At 39.8% G+C, this 23,095-nt stretch overlaps 1 protein-coding gene across 4 annotated transcripts in view; it reads right to left on the bottom strand.

Moving 5' to 3' along the window:
* The window catches only part of spryd3 (SPRY domain containing 3), a 117,955-nt gene extending 94,860 nt beyond the window's left edge, over nucleotides 1–23,095 (bottom strand). For 2 of the 4 annotated variants that reach the window (XM_041798889.1, XM_041798887.1), the window contains exons 1-7: nucleotides 23,021–23,087; nucleotides 21,729–21,827; nucleotides 18,354–18,481; nucleotides 17,834–17,909; nucleotides 9,431–9,555; nucleotides 6,866–7,001; nucleotides 6,571–6,759 (exon numbers count right to left, since the gene is read on the bottom strand). In XM_041798889.1, coding sequence (XP_041654823.1) covers nucleotides 6,571–6,759; nucleotides 6,866–7,001; nucleotides 9,431–9,555; nucleotides 17,834–17,909; nucleotides 18,354–18,481 — 654 coding nt within the window. In that variant the 5' untranslated portion in view covers nucleotides 21,729–21,827; nucleotides 23,021–23,087. Of the gene's footprint in view, nucleotides 1–6,570; nucleotides 6,760–6,865; nucleotides 7,002–9,430; nucleotides 9,556–16,634; nucleotides 16,740–17,833; nucleotides 17,910–18,353; nucleotides 18,482–21,728; nucleotides 21,828–23,020 lie in introns of those variants that run through there. The other 2 variants (XM_041798888.1, XM_041798890.1) reach the window with 2 other exon arrangements.

Raw genomic sequence — 23,095 nt, 5'->3', positions numbered from 1 at the left:
ACAAAAATAGAAGAGAAGAGGAGACAGTGTTGTTGAGGAAGAGGGAATGAGGATACAAGAGAGAAACAGAAAGGAGATAAAGTCAGGGAATAAACAAAGAAGTATAGAAGAGATTAGATAAGCTAGTGGCAGACAAGACAAAGAAATATGATGGCTGAAAATGAAGATGAGGATGGAGTAGGAGAAGACAGAAGAAAAGGGAACAAGGAGAGGAAGGTAAAGAGATTTGTGGTGGGGATGATGGTATAGAAGATGCTGTTTGTTCAGAGATTCAAAGTTGGAAAAGTTGAGGCAAACAGAGACAGTTTAAGGTTCTGGTTCAAACCACACGATGAATAAAACGAACTAGAAGTCTAAACCTTTGAGGAGATTAAGTGAGACCACCGTGTGGCTGACAGAATGTTCTGCCCTAAAACATAATCGTACCTCAGACTAATCCTGCTACTCAAAGGTTTCTAACCTTGGAAACAAACCTCTTTTTTCCCTTCACTTCTCCCCTCATCTGTTCATTTCCTCTCAAACACTTTCCCTTTCTTCCTCCTGTTGCTCCACAAACCAAACGTTCATCCCACACCCTTTCCTGTCATCATTATCTACACTTGTGCTTGTTCAAACCTGACAGCCTTATCGGCGTGAGTATTTTCACCTGCAGGATGATGACCACATCATCATGGGCCTTGGGGCTAATGGCAGCTTACTCATGGGAGAAAAACAACAAGAGAGAGAGGAACAAAAACTTCTGGACGTCTGAGCGGACCATGCAGCCGGGCACCCCAGCTGTGAAAACCTCCAACCACATAAGAGAGAGTAAAAGATTCCTGCGAGTCCCGTTACTCCACTTATTGAATTTTTACAACCTGGTGGACTGCCAGGCACTTGGCTCCACTGACGGGTTTCATGCCATCGCTGCCGCTCGATCCAGAAAAACAGAAAGGGAGACGGAGAGTGAGACTGCTAGTTGAATCATCCCCCTCTGCTTTTATGACCCGTCTGCTCTGAGAAAAGACGATAGCCTCTGTTCTGTGTGTGTGGCAGATGATTGTACTGCCGCGGACAGCCACGTTTATCACGTAACCACATACGGGACCCACACACAGCCTGGCCTCCACCCTTCTTATGTCAATGAGAGACCTGTTTTAAGTCTTGTGGTTACTTTCAGAAAAAGTCAGAGGAGGGTGGAGATGAGAACTCACACCTTAGCGCAGAACAAAGGTGCTACAGTTCACCTCTGTACATCTGTGGGAGTACAGCATTGTGATACCGCTGATGACACGGCAGTTCTTGACAACAATGGCTTTCACTGAAGCAGCTAACACCAACAATTTGAATCACAGCTTCGAAGAAAACAACCCTGAACCCTTAACCGTAACGCCATCAAGGCCAAATATCAGTACATATTGATCACCGGGCAGTATAAAGTTTAAAAGGTTAAAGATTACGTATTTGGATTTCTTAATAGCTTAATTATTATAATAGACTTTAAAAGTGTAGAAACCTTTAAACTACACCTCTCCTGTTATCGTCTACAACAGGGGTGTCCAGCTCAATCACAGCAGGGGCCGGATTCAGGTCTAACCTTAGGGCCTAGCAGGGTCAATATTTAACCACAACTGTCAACCTTCACCAGTAATAAAATATAAAAAACAGCACTGATGATAAATCGTTTGGAAATTCAAAAACATTAAAATGATAAATTTAAAGGCTCAAATCTGAGATAAAAATTCCAACTTGTTAGTTCAATAGATCAGAACATGATACTAAAAATAGAAAAAGAATGTTTTTAAAGAGCAAATTTATGAGGAGAAAGTTGAAATCGTAAGTTTAAAGGTGAAATTATGAAATCAATATTGAAATCATGAGTTTACGAGTCAAAATATGACTTAAAATTCTAAATTGTGAGTTTGATAGTTCAAAATGTGGGATTAAAAAGCCAAAAATTAGGAGTTAAAAATGTCAAAATATGAGCTAGATTTAAAAATGATGACTTAAAAAGTGAAAAATATGACTTAAATTCAAAACTGGGAGTGTAAAAGGTCAAAATATGATATAAAAAGTAAAAATAATTGATTTAAAATGTCAAAATACGAGAAAAAAACTGAAATTATGTTTTTAAAAGTCAAAATATGGGATTAAAAAGCCAAAGTAAGGAGTTGAAAAGGTCAAAATATGAAATGAAAAGTCAAAATCATAAGTTTCAGTTGTAATCTTGAGATGCAAAATTGAAAATATGAAAAAAACAAACTATTTTCTTTACCCACCTTCTTGACTATTTATGAAATCTTTCTTACTCTTTACTTTTTCAGTTTTTTATGGCTTAACAAGGATATTTTAAATAATCAAGTTGAAGTTTATATTATTTTACTTGAGGAAATCTGCAGACCCCATACTGGTGGGCCAGTTATAATACAAATATGATAAGATCTTGCGGGCCGTACATAATCGTTCCATGGTCCAGATTTGCCCCCCAAGCCTTGAGTTTGACACCTGTGCTCTACAATAATGACAAGCTGCTGAAGTGTAGGACATGCTTATTGCGTAATGTTTATGACCCCAAAATACATATCATATTGTGGTCTCTGTATTATGATACGAATCGTATCGTGAGGCTGAGGGAAATACCCAGCCCTAGTTTGTATGTATGTGATAGAGAGAGATAGCAGGAGAGAGAGGATATGACCAGGTCTGATGTCAGGTCTGGAGATCTCATTTAGCTTTCTCTGTATTTCTGTACATGGATAAAAAAGTTAGCTTGTTACCCTGATTATGTGCCTGAGCTTTGCAGATAAATTTGCCAAACTGTTGCATAATCTTTGACTCTAAAGCAGCAAAGAGGGAACAAAACAGATTTACTGTTTTCTCTGAGTCTGTTCTTTATCTTAAAACTTGCTCTCAGCAGAACGTGGAGGGTTAATGTAATGAAGCTGTCTTCAAAACTCCTTTAATGTGACCCAAATCCAGTCATGACAAGACCCTACATCGACTGAGACAAAATATTATTAGAGTAATTGTGTCAAGAGTTTCCCCTGAATTTCAGAGAGCTTTAAGTACAGTTGTCAACAAAGAGGGATTTGCTGAAGAACAGACAGTTGAAGGATCTTGTACAAGTACAAAACAAACATGGGGGACTGGCAACAGCCTCATAGAAGACAAGCTACTCTCTAATCCTCCTCATTCAGACAACATATGTTAGAATAACAAACTATACATACACAGGGCTTTGCATGTCTCAGAGTCAGCCGCTTAAGGCAATGAAGCCAACCAGTTTGCGTTACCTTATTTGACAGAATGTATGCATCCCCTGTTATTTCCTCACCATCTGAAAAAACATTTACTAATTAACCCACAATATGGGGCAGACGTCTCCGCACACTCATAGGTCTATACCTCATTTTAGTCCTATTTGAAGCCAATAAACACATCTGTTTTTAAGTGTTTTTCCTTTCTCTGACTGGCCTTGCAAAGAAAAGTAGTATGCATGCAGTCCTAAAGATCTTGCTCTGGTAAGTGTGTGCATTTGTCTAAGAACCCAGAAAGACACAGCTATTCTTCATTTAAATGCAGCTGTTTGCAGGATGTCAGTATAAAAGGAAGAGAAAAATATGGAGTAAGATGTCATGGATACGATTTAAAGACAGGCCAGATCGTTGGTTTCAGAAATAAAATCTTATTTTGTTGTAGGATGTCAGAGTAGAAATGTGATCTGCTTGCAGATGAAGTGACCCACCCACTGATCCATTCCAATCACATATTGGCTATTACTGGTGTTTACAAAAAAACGGAAGAGTCAGCACTCAGGAAAACAATCATGGACAAAAGTATTGGCACCCCTGGAAATTTTTCCAGAAAATACACCATTTCTCCCAGAAACTGTTTGCAATTGAAAATGCTTTTGGTATACACATGTTTATTTCCTATATGTGCATTGGAACAACACTATAAAAAACAAAGAAAAAAGCCAAAACTGACATAATTTTACACAAAACTCAAAAAATTGGGCCAGACAAAATTGTTGGCCCCCTCAACTTAATGTTTGGTTGCACACAATTGGGAAAAAATAAGGGAAGTCTGTGCCTGGGCAAGAGCTTGCTTGACATTTCGGAGCAACATGGACACCATGACGCTCTTCTCTGTGTTGATGGTGAGGACGGTGGTGGATGACTCCTTCAGCTCAAATGACACCTCATTGCTGGCCACTTTAGAGCTCTCCAGCGCTTTGTCTCCGACCATTTCTTGGTGCTTGTTGAGGTATGTTTGAGGTCATTGTCTTGCTGGAGCACCCATGACCTCTGACGCAGACCCAGCTTTCTGACACTAGGCCCTACATTGCGGCCCAAAATCTTTTGACAGTCTCCAGATTTCATGATTCCTTGCACACAGTCAAGGCACCCAGTGCCAGAGGCAGCAAAACAACCCCAAAACATCCTTGAACCTCCACCATGTCTGACTGTAGGTACTGTGTTCTTTTCTTTGTAGGCCTCCATTTTCTGTAAACAGTAGAATGACATGCTTTTCCAAAAAGCTCTACCTTAAACTCATCTGTCCATAAAATGTTCTCCCAGAAGGACTGAGGTTTACTCAGGTACAGTAAAGTCCACAATGTGCAGTTTCTGTGCAGCTGTGTTGCTCTTTAATCACCATCTGTTTTCGACATACAGAGTTTGTGCATCTTCTAGCTATAATATGGTAGTTGAGCTCTGCATTGATGAGACAGACTCAGACCACTAGTTGCTCTGCCTTCCTCCAACTATCAACCACTGCCCTCACTGAGGGGTGTTTTCTGTCAAACCAGTCCATCATGCAGTTGATGTACCCAACAGGATAGTCCGCATTTTCTTTAAATACAAAGTTATGACGTGACAAGGAAGAAAGCAGTTAAAAAGTGGTACCAGCCCCTGCCAGTGTGGTCTGTGTCATCCAAAGGCAAAGTGGCTGCTTGCAGTACACAATAAATGTGAGTGAATTTTTAATGATGTCAGGTCTTGTGCATTGTGTGACGGTGGCAGCTGTACACACGCATAAAGACAGAATTGGCTGGGCCCCTTAAAAACCCTGTGAATGAGCCCTTCCAAGCTGTGATTTTGATGATATAAGTGCACTGGTGCTAGTGCTTTCTTCCCCCTTTTTGTAGCTATGAAGTCTGATATTACTTTTCATATGGTTTAGTCATTGTGCCCATACTACAGCATAAATAAATAAAATTCTTTTTTTTTTTGTTTAACTTTAACTTTACAATGGACCATGACTTTCTTGACCTCTATGGGCCCCTGATTTTGCTTGGCCCCTGAAAGCTCTCCAATTTATTCCCCTTATGGGTGACCTTGGCTGCACGCACTTGTGGCAATGGCGTTGCGTGTATCAGCAATTTATATCGGTATGTAGGTCATCCTGGAATTCAAGCCACAGTCAGCGTTTTTGATTAAAAGAAAGGTATCTAAAGTGAAGGTTATACACTTAAATAACTTGGTTATCTTTTTGCATTACTTTGTGTCACTGAGTAGCTACCGTACTCATTGTTTTAAGAAGATTTGTATCATTTATCATTATTCAATTATTTGCCCCCCCCAAAAAATCGACATATTGTGACGTTAAGGCATGTTTACTTGTTTTGAGTGTGCTCCTTTTTGTCCTTGTGGTGTTTCTCAAGCCCTACTGGCCTCTCATGAAGATGCACAGTAACATTTTGGCTCTAACTAACAGTAGCAGAAGAGGTGGAACTGTCTAAACAGCACAAATACACTGAAAACATCCTGGTATTGAAACTGTTGTTGGCGACTGTTTTATTTGGTTGCTGTGGTATCAAACCAGTTATCAGTATTGATTGATTTTTATTGGTACTGTACTGAAAGTTAGACAGCTGATATCCTGACATCCCCACTAACAATCATAAGATTTTGTTTTTATGTCAACACATGCACAGTAAAGTTGAGTTATCCTGCAGAACAGCAACAAAACCATACTTCAGTATATAAAAGCCTGTTTTACCTGCAACATTCACCGAGTATTGTTGTCATAATTCAGTTATAAAATTCCTAAAACAGCATGGGGATGTTTCTCCTGCAGGGCTGCTGACAGCTCTGTCAGCAGGAGACTCATCCTCAGTGATGGGAGGAAGAGGAGGTTTACTACACCAGATTTAAAGGTTGTTTATACATACTTTACATACTGTATACTGAGCTCCAAATAGATGGGAGCTGTGTGCTCTGGTTGTCTAATTACCCTTCTCTCTTTACATTAACATAGATTCTGTAGTTTTGCTTTATTAGACACAACTTTGTTCATAAAAGCTTACAGCCTGCCATGCTGTTTTCCTGCTCTGCTCCATGTTCGATGACTCAGCTTAAAAGAAATGCAGTGATTCAGCATCATGAGATCAAACAGGGGGGTTTCTGAGCTGATTATTTAGTTTATGATCATTTAAGGGGCAATCCTTGAAATCTTTATGCAAAGCTAGGCTCGGCGTGGCACAGCACAGCTGTTTCTGTCCTCAATACACAAAACTTAAATGTCCCCAAAATGTCAGCATACTCCTTTAAGAGACGGAGAAAAAAAGGATTTTATTGTACTTCTTACCGTGCCGCTCACCCTGACGTCATGAAGTCGTCCCCAGTCATCTTCGTGGCTGTCCACCATCATCATACTTTCGTCTTCCTCCAGGAACCACTCAGCCTGCAGGTCGACCTTCACCTCCTCCCCCATGGAGTGCATCCCTACTGCAGGGAACAGCCCTTCTGCAGACACAGGAACCTCCACTGAACCCACCTGCCCCAGGAGGGATTATGGAATAATGGTTAAAAAAAACATGAAATGTACAGACAGTCCTACTGCTGCATGTTTGAAACAGCACATCACAGAGTGTCACATGTACCTCTTTTCCATTTTTGGTGAAAAAGACTGTTGTAAGACCTGCTTCGATATTTTCTGAGTGTATTCCACAGCCGATTCGGTCACCACGAGCACACTTCGGCCCGAACTGCTGACCCACGGGGTTCCCATTGTACAACCTGCAGAGAATTAGGAGGAACAAATCATCAGTGCCCAAACGCCTTTCAGTTAATGTTAAAAATGTTTTTATAACTGCAATTATTTTCTGCCTGGTGCAGTAACGTGATTCCCACCTCTCTAAAAAACATATGATTGACCCTAAAGCTGAATTTGTGGAGTATGGAATAGGAGGTTATGGCTTTGCAGCAAAGCCTACGCGTGTGGGCTAAGCTGTAGATGATATGCATTTTCTTAGATGTTTAACTACAGCGAGTACAGAGCGTTCCAGCCAGGGAGAGCATTAACTGTTTTTTTAGCTTCCTGCTTGTGTTTTCTCCTGCAGCTTTTCAGGACTAATGAAGTAAAACAGAAGTCAAACAAAATACAAAACACTCTGCAGCTTCTAGGTTGGGAGAATTGTTGTGTTTTCTTCCGTTAAAATTTGTTCTAAAGTTTAAAATATTGGGTTGAGATTCAAGAAATTGTTAAATGTAAATCTAGGGCTAATTTTTGTCTATATTCTAAAACAGTACAGCTTTCTTGCTGTCAAGGGTTTGAAGAGCAAATTAATGAACAGATATAAAGTTTGATGTAGTGAAGCAATATGCAAATGTAGGAGTTGGTTAATCTTCAACACCACCATAGCAGGAGAATAAAGTGCCTATAAAAAGTATTCAACTGGATGTTTTACCCTTTTAATGATTTTATAAATCAACCATCAAGGTCCAGTAGTTGATTGGTATTCCTGGCTACCATTGCACCATGAAGACAAAAGAACATCCCAAGCTTCTCAAAGAAAAGTTATTGAAAAGTATAAGTCAGGGGATGGATAAAAAAAAAGCAAAGGCACTGAACATCCCCCAAATCAGTTAAATCCATCATCAAGAAATGGAAGGAATATGGCACATGTGTAAATCTGCTGAGATCAGACGGTCCTCACTAACCGAGTGACCATGCAAAAAGGAGACTAGTAACAGGCCTTTCAGACTGGCAGGGCTCCGTGGCGGTTCTGGTTCCTGAACCTAATTTTGAACAGGCTGGCATGTTCAGCACCAAGGTTCTGAGACTCCAGAACGGAACCAGAGCCAGAGCCAGAGCCAGAATCAGAACTGTGTCTGTCTGAAAACACCTTGAGAGAGGCCGAAAAGACATCTATGACTACTTTGAAGGAGTTACAAGCTTCAGCAGCTGAAATGGGAGAGACTCTGCAAACAACAACTGTTTCCCGGGTTCTTCAGCAGCCAAAGCTGGTGACGAAAACTCTTTAAATTCAAGAGTTCACCAAAAGGTCCAGTGAAAGAAAGTCCAAAATGGTGCTTTTTGGCCATCAGAGAAGACGCTATGTTTGGCGGGCACCAAACGCTGCACATAACTGCGAACACAACATCCTCACTGTGAAGAACGGTGGTGGCAGCATCATGCTGTGGGGACGCCTCATTGCATCTGGAACTGGCAATCTCATAAAGGTAGAAGGAATCATGAAGAAAGGAGGATATGTGAAGACTCTGAAAGAAAACCTAAAGCAGTCAGTGGCAAAACTGGGTCTAGGTAGTCGCTTTGTCTTTCAAGACCCAAAACATGCGTGACTCCTGGTGAAGAAATACCTCCAGAAGACCAAAGGGAATGATATTGACTGGCCTGCACAAAGCCCTGACTTGAATCCCACTGAAAATCTGTGGAGTGAACTGAAGACCAAGATCATGCCAGAAGACCATCAAATCTGGAGGAGCTTGAGAGATTCACCAAAGAAGAGTGGGCTGGGATTCCTCAAGAGACGTATCAGAGACTATAACTACAACAAACGACTGCAGGCTGATAACCATGTCAATGTTTGGCAACACAACTATTGGCATCAGGAAGGCCAATAATTTAGACCATGGTAGTTTTTAGTTGTTGTGAAATAATTTTCTTTCTGTATGCAGAGTAAAATAATGTAAGTATCCAAAGTAAACTAGAAAATTATGAAAAGCTGTACTAAAAATTCCTTGCTCTATTTAACAACAGGGGAAATACCTGAGAAAAACTGACATTTTTATAGGGGGGTTATGTTTTCATCCTCATCTGCATATCTAAAAGAAATAATTATAATCTAACGTGGTCTTGATTTTTGTTTTTACCAGAAATGTTTGAGTAAAGTATTTTTAAATTGTCATCTGTGAAGGACCAGAGAGTAAATCTAAAGGGAGTAAGTTATATAATAAAAATAATCATTATTTTAAGTCCTGTAAACTATTATTAACTGTGCAAGGTTCACAGCCCCACGGCCAAAAATTCTTTTTCTGTGACCAGGATCTTTTTTCTCAGTTAAGATGTAAAAAAGAGCAAGAGCAATGGAGAATGAATTACTGTACATGTGGAAGCGGAGTCAATCGGCCACAATCCATTATGTCAAACCATGCAAGAAACCAAAGCTGTACAGTAGAGTATAGATGACTGTGGTTTCACTTACTTGCCGTTGTCAGCGTGGTAAGCTACAGAGTATGGCAGCCAGCCAGGCTGGTGGTCCAGCCTGTAGAATTTAGGCACCAGGCCCACAGCGATGGTCCCCCTCACCCCCGTGTCCACTATTGTCACCTACAAAAAGAGAGAGAGAATCCTTTAAACAGAACTGAAACAGAGGCTGAGCAGTTTGAGTATCCAACAGAGGTCAAAGACAAGGACAAGGAGCCAAAATCCTCAATAATATGAAAGATCCACTCAGGAAAAAAAGAGTAAATCTCTGCCTGTTCTAAGCCCACATCCCCCAGATCTTTGATCCTCTGCACAGATTTACAACTGTACATAACAAGAGATCTGTCATTTTTCTCACACCCTGTCTCTGATAATCCAGCCAACATTTAAAATTTGCAACAATTAACGCTATTTTCTGACGACATATGAAGACAGCAGGATAGTTTGGGCTTATGTAACTCCACAAGAGATAAGTCACATCTCTGCATAACAGTAATTATTGCTGTCATTATAATTCATCACTTTATGCATGACATTTTATTTTTGCCACTAGCTGGTGTGATGATTAATTTCCAAACTTATTCCAGCCGACAGGGACATTAAACATCATGCTTTCTTGGTATCAGTATAAATATTACAAAATGTGATGATGGAGACGCTTCACTATGGCACTGTTGCAGAAATGCAAGGTGAAAACACCTCACAGGATGGGCAGTCATTTTGGAACTGTCATGATGCTGAGTTTTGATTAAGTATATTTAAGAATCTGATTTATTGTATTTCCTGTTTCTGTTACCTTCCACCTTTTATTCTAGTGTTCTCTTTTAATGTGTTTATGTATTTCCTTCAGTCCCTTGGTTCTTGTGTGTTTCCTTGCAATCGTTGCCTTGTGAAGTTTTCCATGTTTCCTGCTTTGTAGTTGCCTTTCCTTTGTCTCGTTTGTCACACCTGCCTCCCCGATCCTAATCGCTCCTTGTCGATTTAGTTCCTATGTTGCATTTCCTCTGTGTCGGTTCATTGCTGAAGTCTTTGTGCTTCCAAGTTTCCTTCTGTTTCCTGGTACTCTTTGCATAAGTTTGGTTTTCCTGCCGCACAAATACCTCCTTTTTGCAGGGGTTGGTATTTCTTGATATTCTTTAAAGGTGTGCATGTACGTCAAAGCTGTTGAGGGGTTGTGAACTCGTTCTCACACCAACTTGTCAACTTGCTCTCTCACCAAGTCCTTAAATACAGAACATTTTTCTCACCCCTCTAGCGTCTAAAGAATTTATGATCTTTTAATGAAATGCTGTCTCAGTTTGTTGCCACACCTTCCAAGAAGTTTAACTTTGTCTCATCAGTCCACAGAATATTTCTCCAAAAGTCTTGTGGATCATCAGGATGTTTTTAGTCAAATGTGACATGAGCCTTTGTGTTCTTTTCGGTCTCCCATGGATGCCATTTTTGCTGTGTCTTTCTTATTGTTGAATCATGAACACTGACCTTAACTGAGTCAAGTGAGGCCTGCAGGTCTTTAGACGTTCTGGGGTCTTCTGTGACCTCCTGGATGAGTGGTAGATGCGCTTTGGAGTCATTTTGTTGGGCAGGCCACTCCTGGGAAGGTTCACCACTGTTCCCAGTTTTCTCCATTTGTGGATAACTTGACTTTGTCAGACAGGTTCTATTTAAGGGATTTCTGGATTCAACTGGTCTGGCGGTAAACAGGCCTGGGTGTGGATAGTGAAGCCGAACTAAGCTTTCCAAAAAATGTGGTTAATCACAGTTAATTCATGATTTAACAAGGAGGGGAATTCCTTTTTCAAATGGGGCCAAGTAGGTTTGAATGACTTTTTCCCCTTAATAAACGAAATCATCATTTAAAAAATGCATTTTGCATTACTTGGGTTATCTTTGTCTGATATTAAAATTTCTCTGATGATCTGAAACATTTAAATGCGAAAAATATGAAAAAAAATAAGAAATCAGAAAGATGAAAAATCCTTTTTCACAGCACTCTTTACAAGTAATCAAAGACATAAGGAAATATTCATATTTTAAATGCTTTCATGGCTGATTTCAATCAGGATTTACTTCATGTTTACAATTTATTATTTGAAATTGACTCGTGGGTTGCACTGAGTAAGAACCTGGGACATTTGGTGTCCTAAATGGATCTGCTTGCCCTATTTGTCGTTTTCTTTATTCATTACAAACTATTTATTCTTAAACTCATTTTTACTTTAGCCAACATTTTCATCTGGACTTGTCAGTTAAATATGGGTTAATAAAGTGTAACGAGATATAATGAGACAGGAAATTAGACAAAAACATGCTTAAATTCTAGTTTTTGTTGTGCATTTTCCTCGGTGCATTTGTTGTGCATTTTTCCACAGATGATGTAGATGTTGTAAAATGAATCAGTTATCTGATTCTTGATGAAAACCATTTGTCCAGTCCACTCCTGAGCCGTACAGAGGCCCCTCAAGGAACTGTGCTGCATCCATTCCTGATCCCACTTTTAACATGTGACTTCCAACTCCGACAGCTGCTTCCTGTGAAACTTTCAGATGATTCAGCAGTGCTCTCCTAACTATACTCAATAATAAACAATTCCTCACAACCACTTCACGCCCTTGAGGTGTTTCAACAGAGCACTTCCCCCCAAAGTGCAGGACTGAACACTGCAGGAAGTCTTTTCTGTCAGCAGCCATCAGACTTCTTAATGTGCAATAACCTTTTATCCTGTTTGCTAATTTATTTTAAATATTCATGCTTTTGGTGGTTTTTAGGCTTGTTGTTTTTAATAGTGTTAACTTGCTTTTAACCTGGAGAGAGGAAAACCGCCTGATTTGATTGAAGATTTCAAACAATGATAATTTAAGGTTTTGAGCTGTATCAAAATCGAATAAATAAAACAAAAAAGTGAAGGGCTCTTCAGGGTCTCGCCTCTGACAGATATCCCATTTTGCAGAAAAAAATCAAACTAACACTAAAACTAATGACACTATACTATAGCAAAGCATTTTTGCAAAATAAAAACTAAACTAAATATCCAAAACATTATAACCTTGTCACCTTTGTATAGTCCATGGGTCAATGATGTTATGGTTCATTTGAAGCTGGAAAAGATTAGATGTACAACTCATGGGTCATTCTACAAAATATGGCAGTCATTCCTGGACTACTGTGAAATTGTATACATTAAAAGAAAATAAATCAGTGCTTTCTGCCACCTCTTATGGAAGTCTTATGTAATTATTGCCTAATTTATTGCTCTGTTTTGTTTCATACCATTTTATTGTAATTATTTTCATTTTTCATGTTTCTTTTAATGTATTTATTTTCACCTTTTGTCTGCCAGTTTTTTTTTTTTTGGGGGGGGGGGGGGGGTTGCAATATCTTTTGATGTTGTGGGGAATCTGTTCTGTTCGTTTTCTTGCAAAACAATAAAAACAACGGAATAATAATAACATTATAACCTTGTCCAGAACCTACTTCAGATGCTCACTGTAGCGAGATTTGGGGAATTTGAAGGCCAAGTCAACACCTCAAAATCCTGAACCATTTTCGCTTTGTGGCAGGGTGCATCATCCTGCTGAAAGCTGCCACAGCCATCAGAGAATTCTGTTTCCACAATAATGCTTAGGTGGTACGTGTCGAAGTCACATCCATATGGATGGCAGGCCCCAAAGTTTCCCAGCAGATCATTGCCCAAAGCATCACACTGCTTCCGCCAGCTTGCCTTCTTCCCGTAGTGCATCCTGGTGCCATGTGTTCCCCAGGTAAGCGGCACATACGCACACGGCCATCCATGTGATGTAAAGGAAAACGTGATCCATCAAACCAGGCTACCTTATTCCAAAGCTCTTTGGTCCAGTTCTGATGCTCACGTCCCCATTGTTGACCTTTACTGGGGTGGACAGGGGTCAGTATGAGCATCCTGACTGGTCTACAGCTATGCAGCCCCGTATGCAACAAACTGTAATGTAGAACTGAACGATTTGCAAGAATAATCTTATCACAATTTTTTTTCCCAATATTGTGATTGCGATTATTCTTAGGTTCCTAATCTTTTATATTTTTCAACAAATTCAAACAATAAATCATTCTATATATATATATATATTATACAGTTTTACATGCCGGAGAAGGCTCTGCTCAAAAAAAGCTCCTTGGGTTTGTCAAGCAGATACATTTATGACAATGGATATTGAAAACAATTACATTATTTCTGAAGCATTTAATCCATAGTAGCATGAATATGAGGGTGCAACAAGTTTTAAGCTATAAAGGAGGCAGCTGGGATGGAGAGGGTTAAGCTTTGCCAGCAGCAACAGTAATGCCAGCAGGGATTAGTGGAAAGTACATCATATTTAAAAGACCGCTGTGTTGAAAGAAAGAGCTGTGATTGGCTGTGGGTGCTGGGAGGCAATAATTGGGATCATTTGGCTAGCAGCTGATTGTGGCTGGGTGTATGATTTCTGTAAACTAATGCTAAGCTTCATTAATATTAGATACAATGAACTAGAGCAGAACGAGTAAAAAATATCTGCAGTTATTTTTTCTCATATTGCAAATTTGTTATCAATTACTTTATTGAAGGGGATTGTCATTTTTATGATCGAACTACTCGGGCCAGCCTTCGCTCCCCATGTGCAGACGTGTGGCCATCCATGACCTTGTTGCTGGTTCACCACTGTCACTTCCTTGGATCATTTTGACAGATACTGATCACTAAAGACAGGGAACGCCCCACAAGAGGTGCAGTTTAGGAGATCCTCTGACCCAGTAGTCTCGCCATCACTATTTGGCCTTGGTCAAACTCGCTTAAAGCCTTACACTCGCCCGCTTTTCCTGCTTCTAATGCATCAACTTTGGATGATAAAATGTAAATTTGCCATCTAATATATCCAATCAACCAACAGGTGCTATGATGAAATTTGTTAAGGGCATTCATATTTATGGTGCATGTTTTATCCATTCATTCATGCATCCATTGATCATGTCTGATAATCATTTTCATTCAATCAAATTATTCATGAATATGAACTTTCCAATAAAAAAGCAGCCCATTCTAGTCATGATAAAGTTAAACTAACTCATCCTTGCTCCAGATCCCTAAAGTATTCTAGTTTAATTAAATCACAGCAAATGACACACCAGCTGAATTCCTGAAAAGGTTAATGCAGGCAAACACAGGAGGATAGCCCATCCAGAATGAGTCTGCATTTGTTCCCATTCTTTGTCTTTCCTGCCCCCATTCTCCTTTACCTCCCTCATAACCCAGACTCAAACATCACTAATCCTGTAAGACCGCTATCAATTCATGTGAAACCAAACCTCTACATTTTCCTGAACTGAAAATTCCAGGTACTGATTCAGTTCCAGTTTCCAGGTACTCTAAGGATAAAACTCTATACCCCTGCTTTGTTAGAGAACTGAATTCTTGGCCTTGGCAGGTTACCACTTGCACACTTAAACTGTTTAAAACCATTTGAGTCAGTTTGATATAAATCAGTTTCAAAAACCTGTGAAATACCTGAGATCTAGGAGGAGGAGGAATGTGCTCACTCTTGAGCCGCTAAGTTGGGTTTATATGGATTTTTTAATAAATCTACTAAAACAAGTGGAACACTGCAGATGCTCGGCTGCGTTTGAAGAAGATGGATGACGAAAGCCGGGGAATGTGCAGCAGCGATGACGGAGGTGAAATAGATTCCCTGCGAAAGCAGAACGGGGAGAAGCACGAGGATTCCGATGACGCATTTGTTGACGGAGGCCTGACCTTTACCTCAATAAACTCTCCTTAAAAATTCAACATATCTGGGAACTGACGGCGTGTGCGTCACTGAGTGGAGCATATTGTAGCATAAAACTCTGGGTAATGACCACACTACAATCCCCTTGTTTAAATGTCAGGGAGATCTATCCAGCTCCAAATGTGAATCTCATTTTAATACAAACTTTCTTATTGGGCACACTTTCTACTGGAGGAAGGAGAGAGAGACCTGCGACAGGTAAGAGTTTGACATCACGTTTAAAAATAAATGTCACATCCAGCACAAATCTAAGACGGGCTTTACAGATTACAAAAACATAAAAATCATGTTTAAAATTAAACTAAAATAGATCTGAAATGTTTCAACGCATGTCTGAAGTAGGGCTCTTCATAGGAGAAGTGACTCATTAAAAAGAGAGCTGGCTAAAGCTACAAACTGTGCCTCTGCACCAAAGTCCTGTCTGGTTTTGTTTGCAGGTCAGCAGAATGATGTCGGTTCACAGGGTAATGTGTAGCCCAAAGCTGTCCTCCTAACACCCAAAAATCCAAACAAGGAAACATGTCTGCCTCACATCACAAAGTCCATTCCCTCCACAAACAAGCTGCCTTATAAATAATACACCTAAGCCAGACCTCACTTAACTTATGACTGCACTTTTGCAACTCTCCTGAGGTAAATCTCCAGGATTCTTCCAAATACATCACAACAATGAAAATTATTCCAAGGCTGTTCTGAATACTTAAATCTGATCAACCAATTAGGGGATTCCACAGCCTGTATAGCAGACCAGTGATATAAAGAACCAAAAATAACAACTTAAAGGTAACATATCATGTAAAATACACTTTTTCAGGTTTTTCTAACAAAAATATGTGCCCCTGGCCTGTCCACAATCCCCCCAAGAATCAGAAAAATCCATTCCCTCCCCCTCTCTCTTTCTCCACCTTTCATAAAATGTGTGCTGAAACAAACCACTCTCAGATTTTCCCCTCATGAAGTCATGTGGGGAGTTAGCCCCGCCCCCAGGCCCGGTTGGCCTTCCCCTCTTGGAAGAAAGTTCCACCCTCCTCTCCTGACTATCCTCTCAGCTTCCATCAGGAGAGCCACATCCATTAAGCTACATGAATTTCCTGCGAGGGGCGTGGCCAGCGGTGGAGTCAGACAGCTCATTAACATTTAAAGCCACAGACAGAGAAACAGCTTAGCTTTACTAAAATTGTATGCTGTCCAGGGAAAAGGGAGTAAAAATAAAATGTATGCATGCTATTTGTATCTATGCACTTTATACCATGTTTGATTATCCTGTCTCTTTGTTCAGTCGTATTTTGTTCCATTTAAGGTCTAAACTGCAACATTTTTCATCATCAAATTGTAGCAACTGAAAATTTCAACTTGTCCCTGTAAACCGCTTTGACACAAGGCTCTGTGGTAACTAAAGTCTACCTGGCTCTGCTTGTAGAGTGGAATAAGGAGTATTCCAATGACATTGTGTTCTGCCATAAATCAGATGATGCTTTATTACTCTGCCAGCTGGTCAAGCGATTCACTCTGTGCAGAAACAAAAACATTTTGTTGGTGACAGCTGCTTATTTTCCAATATCCGCATGCAGGGATCCACACTATTATTAGCATGATATCTGTAACGGCGGATGCTAGCTTTAAAGTTATTCATCAATACCAACAGTACCAACATTTCTGCCAATATTTAGAACCAGTAGCCTATATCGGCCGTAAATACTGGTTCTCTGTACTAATAAGTTTGTGGAGTTTAGGCAGGACCAACAGACGTATGTCAGCTAAAGCCTTTTCGTTGTCTTCATTTTCATTCGTTGAACTGAATTTTCAGGTCTGAACTACTTTTATATATTCACACTAATACAGGTATTAGCTCAAATGAATCTGTATATTGGAATATTAGATATCAGCAATAAGAAGCAAAAGAGTAAGATTTAATGTAACTACAGACCGCTTGAGGGCTATTTAGATCAAAACACTCTTTTTTGAAACTCGTTAAAATTAAACAATAATCAGAGCAATTCTTTGGCTCCATTTTTGTCTAGAAATTACAAAACCAAAACCCATCCTTTTGAAGCTGTTTGGAGAGCCTGTAAATAAATATCCTCCTGCTGTCAGTCTGTCTGCTAGTCTGCTAGAAACACCGAGTATTAGACTAATCTCTGTGCTCAAAGATACCACCTAACCCACACCCTCCTCCTCATTCCAGTGCAGCAAGGACATTTTTGAGGTAGTGGTTTTACACTGTTGAACTGGGACTGCATGGGGGCACTCTGAATTTAATATGAAGTTGAGAAAATCTTCAGCGATGGGATTCCAGGGGATAAAATTGCTTGCTGCTGGATGGTAAAGCAATCTTGGGCACACCACACACGTGGACCATGGTATGTGGTATCATATCATAAATAATTCCCCCACCCACCCCTTACTGTTTTAAATTGTGAAAAGGAACAACAGTGCTCTTATTTTCTTATGATTACCATACTGCTGAAAAAAGAAGAAACTCATAAAGATAGTTGGACGGAGCAATCGGTAGCAATCATGAATTAAAGATACACAAAAATCCTCCAAGAAAGTTAGCAGTTACAGTTTTAGATGCTAAAAGAATCCTGATCAATGAGTCTTACCTCAAAGTAGCAATTTCCCTTTGATAAAGGATGGCCAGCCACATAGCAACCCACCTCCTCAGAGTTCCCTTGGTAACTAAGGGGAAGAAATGACAGGTTAACAATAGGTGACTCGAAATAGGCCAGATTACTCAAATCTATTATGTCATTTTATATTCAGGTACTGAAGTGCTGCTGAGAAGTCCTGGCCAAAGAATTTCTCGTGAAAACATTTATGTTTGGCGCAAACTCTCACAAATGTTTCATGTCTCAAACTCATAAATATGAGTTTTCTATCTATATTATTCAGCCATGCTGGGGACCACTGGAGTTTCTGAAGCCTTATTTCAGTCAACTGTATTGAGCGTTAAACAGATTATTTATAAAGCAGATAAAAGGACAGCATCTTTGGAATAAGGAACCACATTCACAAGGTATTCCTTTGGAGTAATTGTGCATTACTAAAACGATCAAATATTAGACTCTAAAAGTGTTTCATACTGCAGAACTCAATGAGAGGTGGATTTAAACACAGGCTGACCTGAGTATGTCTCCCTCCTTGTGTAACCTCATGTATCGTTCCTGTGCGGGCCGCCCATCCCCGATATCTCTGATCCGACGCCTCAAATTCAGGAGGCATCTGTGGTGAAGTACATTGATGTCATCCATCTACGAGGACAGAGAAGAAAGATATTATTAACAAAGACAGTGTTTCCCAGAGTGACACTTCACCTTGGCAGTAGAGATGGCAGTTCTGCCCTGCCTCATCTGTACATTTCCCTTTTTAGTAGGGATGTATGATATTATTGGCAGTATATTGGTATCTGCCAATAATAGCTTAAAAAGTTAATTATCGGTATCGGCAAATAATAAAACTTACGCCAATCTGTACAGCAGATAATGTTACCTCATAATTATGACACACTATGACGCCAGATGTGCAGCAACAACAAACTCAACATGTCAGCTGTTTGGGAGAAGTTTGAGGTGTGGGAAGAAGACAACAAAGTAGCTGTTTGCATTTCTTGTAAAGTACATGTGATGTGAAGAGGACTTGACAACACGCCTTTAACACCACCAGTTTAATTCTGCATCTTAAAAACTGTCACCCTGATGACTACAAGGGCTTTCTTAAGATAAAGAATGACAAAACTTTGTGCCAGGGAAAACTCGTGAACAGCCTCTACTTCAGTCATTTGACAAAGCTAAAAAATACAGCAGCAACCACCCAAAGGTAAGGAGCTGAACAGGAAAATCATTGAATTTATAGCTCTTGATAATCAGCCTTTCAGCGTGGTAGAACATACTGGCTTCCGCGGGCTAATGATGCATTTAAAGTCCCGCTACGTTTTTACCTAGCAGGCGCTTATAGCCTTACCTGAACTTCAAAACTTTGTTTCCAGTCACACAGAGAAGCTCCATGTTAAAGCTAAACATATTAGCTTCACCACGGATATATGGACATCAAGCGTCTGTCCTGTTAGCATGTTGAGCCTCACTGTCTCAGTGGATAGATGAGGATTTCGCTCTTAAAGGTAGACTATGCAAATTTTTTTCCCCTAGGTGTCGTACGAGAGCACAGCCTTGAAAATGTAAACAAAGAGGAGTTTTTGACACACCTCCACCATTTTGAAGCCTCCCCCTTTAGCCACTTTAGCTTCTGTTGATCCTAAACAATGATCATATACAAGTTTATATGTAACGTTCAAGGCAAATGCGCTACCTTTACTGCTAATATCGTTTTTCAGCTGCACTAAACCATTTCACAAGCTCTTCTTATCCTGGCCGGTTATGTTACAGCATCAGTTAAACATGAAAACATCAGCTTCAAACAAGACTTGGGTGATTTGAGATAAACATATTTTGAGACACTACCTGATTTGAGTAGAGCTACCTCCGCATGCCTAGCTTCCATTCATTTCAGCCGCACTATCACACTCAGTTTAAATGTCCAACCATAAGAATAGTGCTGTGTCAATAAATCAACACTGGACAAATGTTGAGACAATGCGCACAATGAATGAAAAGCTGTACCTACACATCCAGGAGAAGCAAAGCCAGTTCTGAGTCATGCAAGAGCTTTTTAGCGTATGAATATTAACTCTAGTTTTTCCTTTCGCTTTGTCAGAGGGTTTCCTAGACAAATGTCGAGGCTTTTTAGGTGAAGGGGAAGTCGGTGGCAGGCCTTCGGTCGGACACTTCAGACTGGAGTCTGCCATTTGCGCTCTTTTCAGCTGTTAGGGTGAAACGTTTACCTGCAGCAGCACTGCGACTTTATACCCCTGGGGGCACTTCTAGGAGGAGAGGGGCGTGTGCCAGAGGAGAAGGTTACCGCTCCAATCCGGTCCGGACAGAGTTATAAACATCTCATATAAACAAAACTACAGGGTATCTAAGTTTTAATGCAGTGTGTTCATACTGCACTCAGAAAAACATTTACATAGCATATGTTTGATTTTTATTACATTTAAGTGTAAAATGTCAGATATTCTACCTTTAAAAAGTCTGTCCTTCACTCACAGGAGTGCTCATTCAGCAGCCGCAGTTGCAGCCATTTTTGATAACATGTTTCAGATATGGAAAATAGAGAAAAAGAGGGCGCATGTTGTGCTACATGACAGTGCAAGAAACATGGCAAAAGCAATGACAGACTTCTGTGTGCCAAATCTCCCGTGCATGGTGCATGTAGGTGCTCTGTGTCTGGCATTGGAGATGTGGGTGTCACTGTGTTGTTACAGAGCTGTTTACAGTGAAATGCCCATTAAACTTTGTTGCTTGGTTAGTTTGTGCTATTTAAGAATCAGGAGATTTCTTTTGTACATCTTGAGTCTCAAAAATTTTAAAGAATATTTAAGATCTGAACTATAGCTACATTTTTTGCATTTAAGAATCTGTCTTTTTGTTACTGTTATTTAAAGCACTTTGTCAGGAGTATCTCAGGGAGCCATCCTGTAAACTGGCTGAGTAATAAGGAGAATCAGTCTAAATGTATAAGCTATTTCTTTTTAGCACTGTAGAGCTCAGTGTCAGCAGGTTATTTTGCTGCTGTTTATTACCCCTAAAGATGCAGATGACTTTGGCTGTACTGTCAAAAATACATGTAGCATGTAATGCACATGTAACCCATGTAAGTTTTTCATTAGTGTATGGCTATATTTGAAAAGATAAAAAAAAAAAAAAACATCCTTCATTTCTGATAAAAAATTAAATGTTTTGTCAGTTTAAAAAAAAAAAGACACCAATTTAAAAAAAAAAATATATATATATATATATGTATATATATATATATATATATATACATATCTAGTACAGAATGGAATTGGTGTTTTTTACAGTGGAAAAAATGTAATTAAATATCGGTATCGGCCTAAATGGTTTTTAAAATATCAGCATATCAGATATCGGCAAAAATCCAATATCGTGCATCCCTAGGCTCAATTGTTATTTTAAACCTCAGTTTTGGCATTATCCCTGATCTTTACAATCTGCCCATCTCTACATTCAACACTAAAGCAGATGGCATCTCTTTTCTGTGTACAGGTATTAAAGTGAGGCATTGACAGTGCCAGCCTCCACCAATCAGGGAATCTAGGCAGAAGCAGGAGAGCATCACATCCAGCACCTCTTTTGCTCTACATAAATGATTGTCCTCTTCTCACTCTACATAAATGATTGTCCCTCAGTAGACCCCTCTGTGAAACTCCAGAAGTTTGCAGACGACACCACTGTAATTGGTCTCATATGTGACGGTGACAAGTCTGCATACCAAGGGGAGGTGGAACAGCTGGTCCTCTGGTGTGGCTGAACCCGCTCAACTGTGGAGATGACAGAGGCCCCCTACTCTACCCTCCCTCACGATCCTGAACATCACAGTGTCTACTGAGGAAACCTTCAATTTTCTGGGATTTATAATCACCAATCAGGAACTTCGACCTGCTTCAGGAGCTGCTGATCATTTTCTACACCGCCATCGTCCAGTCTGTTCTCTGCACGTTCATCACCGTCTGGGTTGGATCTGTCACAATAGTCAAATCTGTCACTGCAACTCAAATACTGTAAGGGAGCTCACAGTGGAAAAATGCCTCGCCTCATATGCTCACTTCCACTTCCAACACAATCATTGTAAACTATCTAAAAACATCTTATCTGCCTCAAGCAAATATGCCCACATTCTTACATATACTCATCCTGATCATGTCTATTCAGTATTTTGCACCCTTTGCACATCTTGCAACCACACTATCAATGCACACGTACTTATATATACTCGAAAATATACCTATAAAAGTTTGTACATATTTAAATCTTAATTTTTATTAATACTTTTTTCCAGTGTTATGTATTCTTGTATTAAATATGTCATTCTATTATATTGAGAGCAAAGCTCAACAGAGTCAAATTCTTTGTTGTGTAAGCATACCTGGCCAATAAAGCTGATTTTGATGAAGAATAATACCATTTCAAATTTCTTGCTCCCAGATTACATGCTATTACTATTCACTGGTTTACAAAAGAGGATTATTCAAAAACCCTCCTGGTCCATGTACTTTAAAAAAAGAATCAGGTATTACTAGAGCAGCGCATTCACAAACACCAAATTACCATCATCGATATTAACTGAGTACATGGATAAATTTGGCTGCTTCAGTTGTAGGAGGTATTCCAGTGAGATCATTGCAAACAATGCCAAACTTACAGTTCGTGTATAATTTAGTTTTTAAACCATCAGAAATTTACTCCAGCGTTTCAAAGGATAAATATGTTTAACTTTAGGTCAGAAAATGTAAAGACGCAGCAACGAGGAAGGTGGGCGTGCCTTTGTTTACATCCTGCGCTGTCAAGGTTAGCAGGCTAGCGCCGTGCTAATGTTAGAGCTAGCTTATGCTAGCAAGAACGCTTTGACTGTTGACAGTTACCGCTTCAACCGATAAATATCTAGAAGCTACTGTCGGTTGAATTTAATATGAAAACTGTCATTGCATATGTAAGGACGAGTTGGTGACGACGGGTCACTCTAACCTGAAGCTAAAGCTACGTTAGCATCGGCTAACACGATAGCTTCTTTCCTTGATGCTGAGGCTCGCTGCCTAGAAAGAGAGAGACGAGTGACTGTTCCTGGAAGCTGAAACAGAGGTTATTGTGGGTGTTAATGTCTTTAAATCTTACCCTTACCTGTAGCTAAACTGCTGTTCATGAAAAAAATCTCACCTTTGATTATCAGCTGCCCATAGCTCCTCATAGAAAACTTTGGAAACTAGAGTTCGGCGCTTCTCAGTGACGTCA

Source organism: Cheilinus undulatus, linkage group 11, assembly GCF_018320785.1.
Source record: "Cheilinus undulatus linkage group 11, ASM1832078v1, whole genome shotgun sequence".
NCBI classification, from domain to species: domain Eukaryota; kingdom Metazoa; phylum Chordata; class Actinopteri; order Labriformes; family Labridae; genus Cheilinus; species Cheilinus undulatus.
The sequence above is the reverse complement of the archived record's forward strand: the minus strand, read 5'-3'. Positions and strand labels throughout refer to the sequence as shown.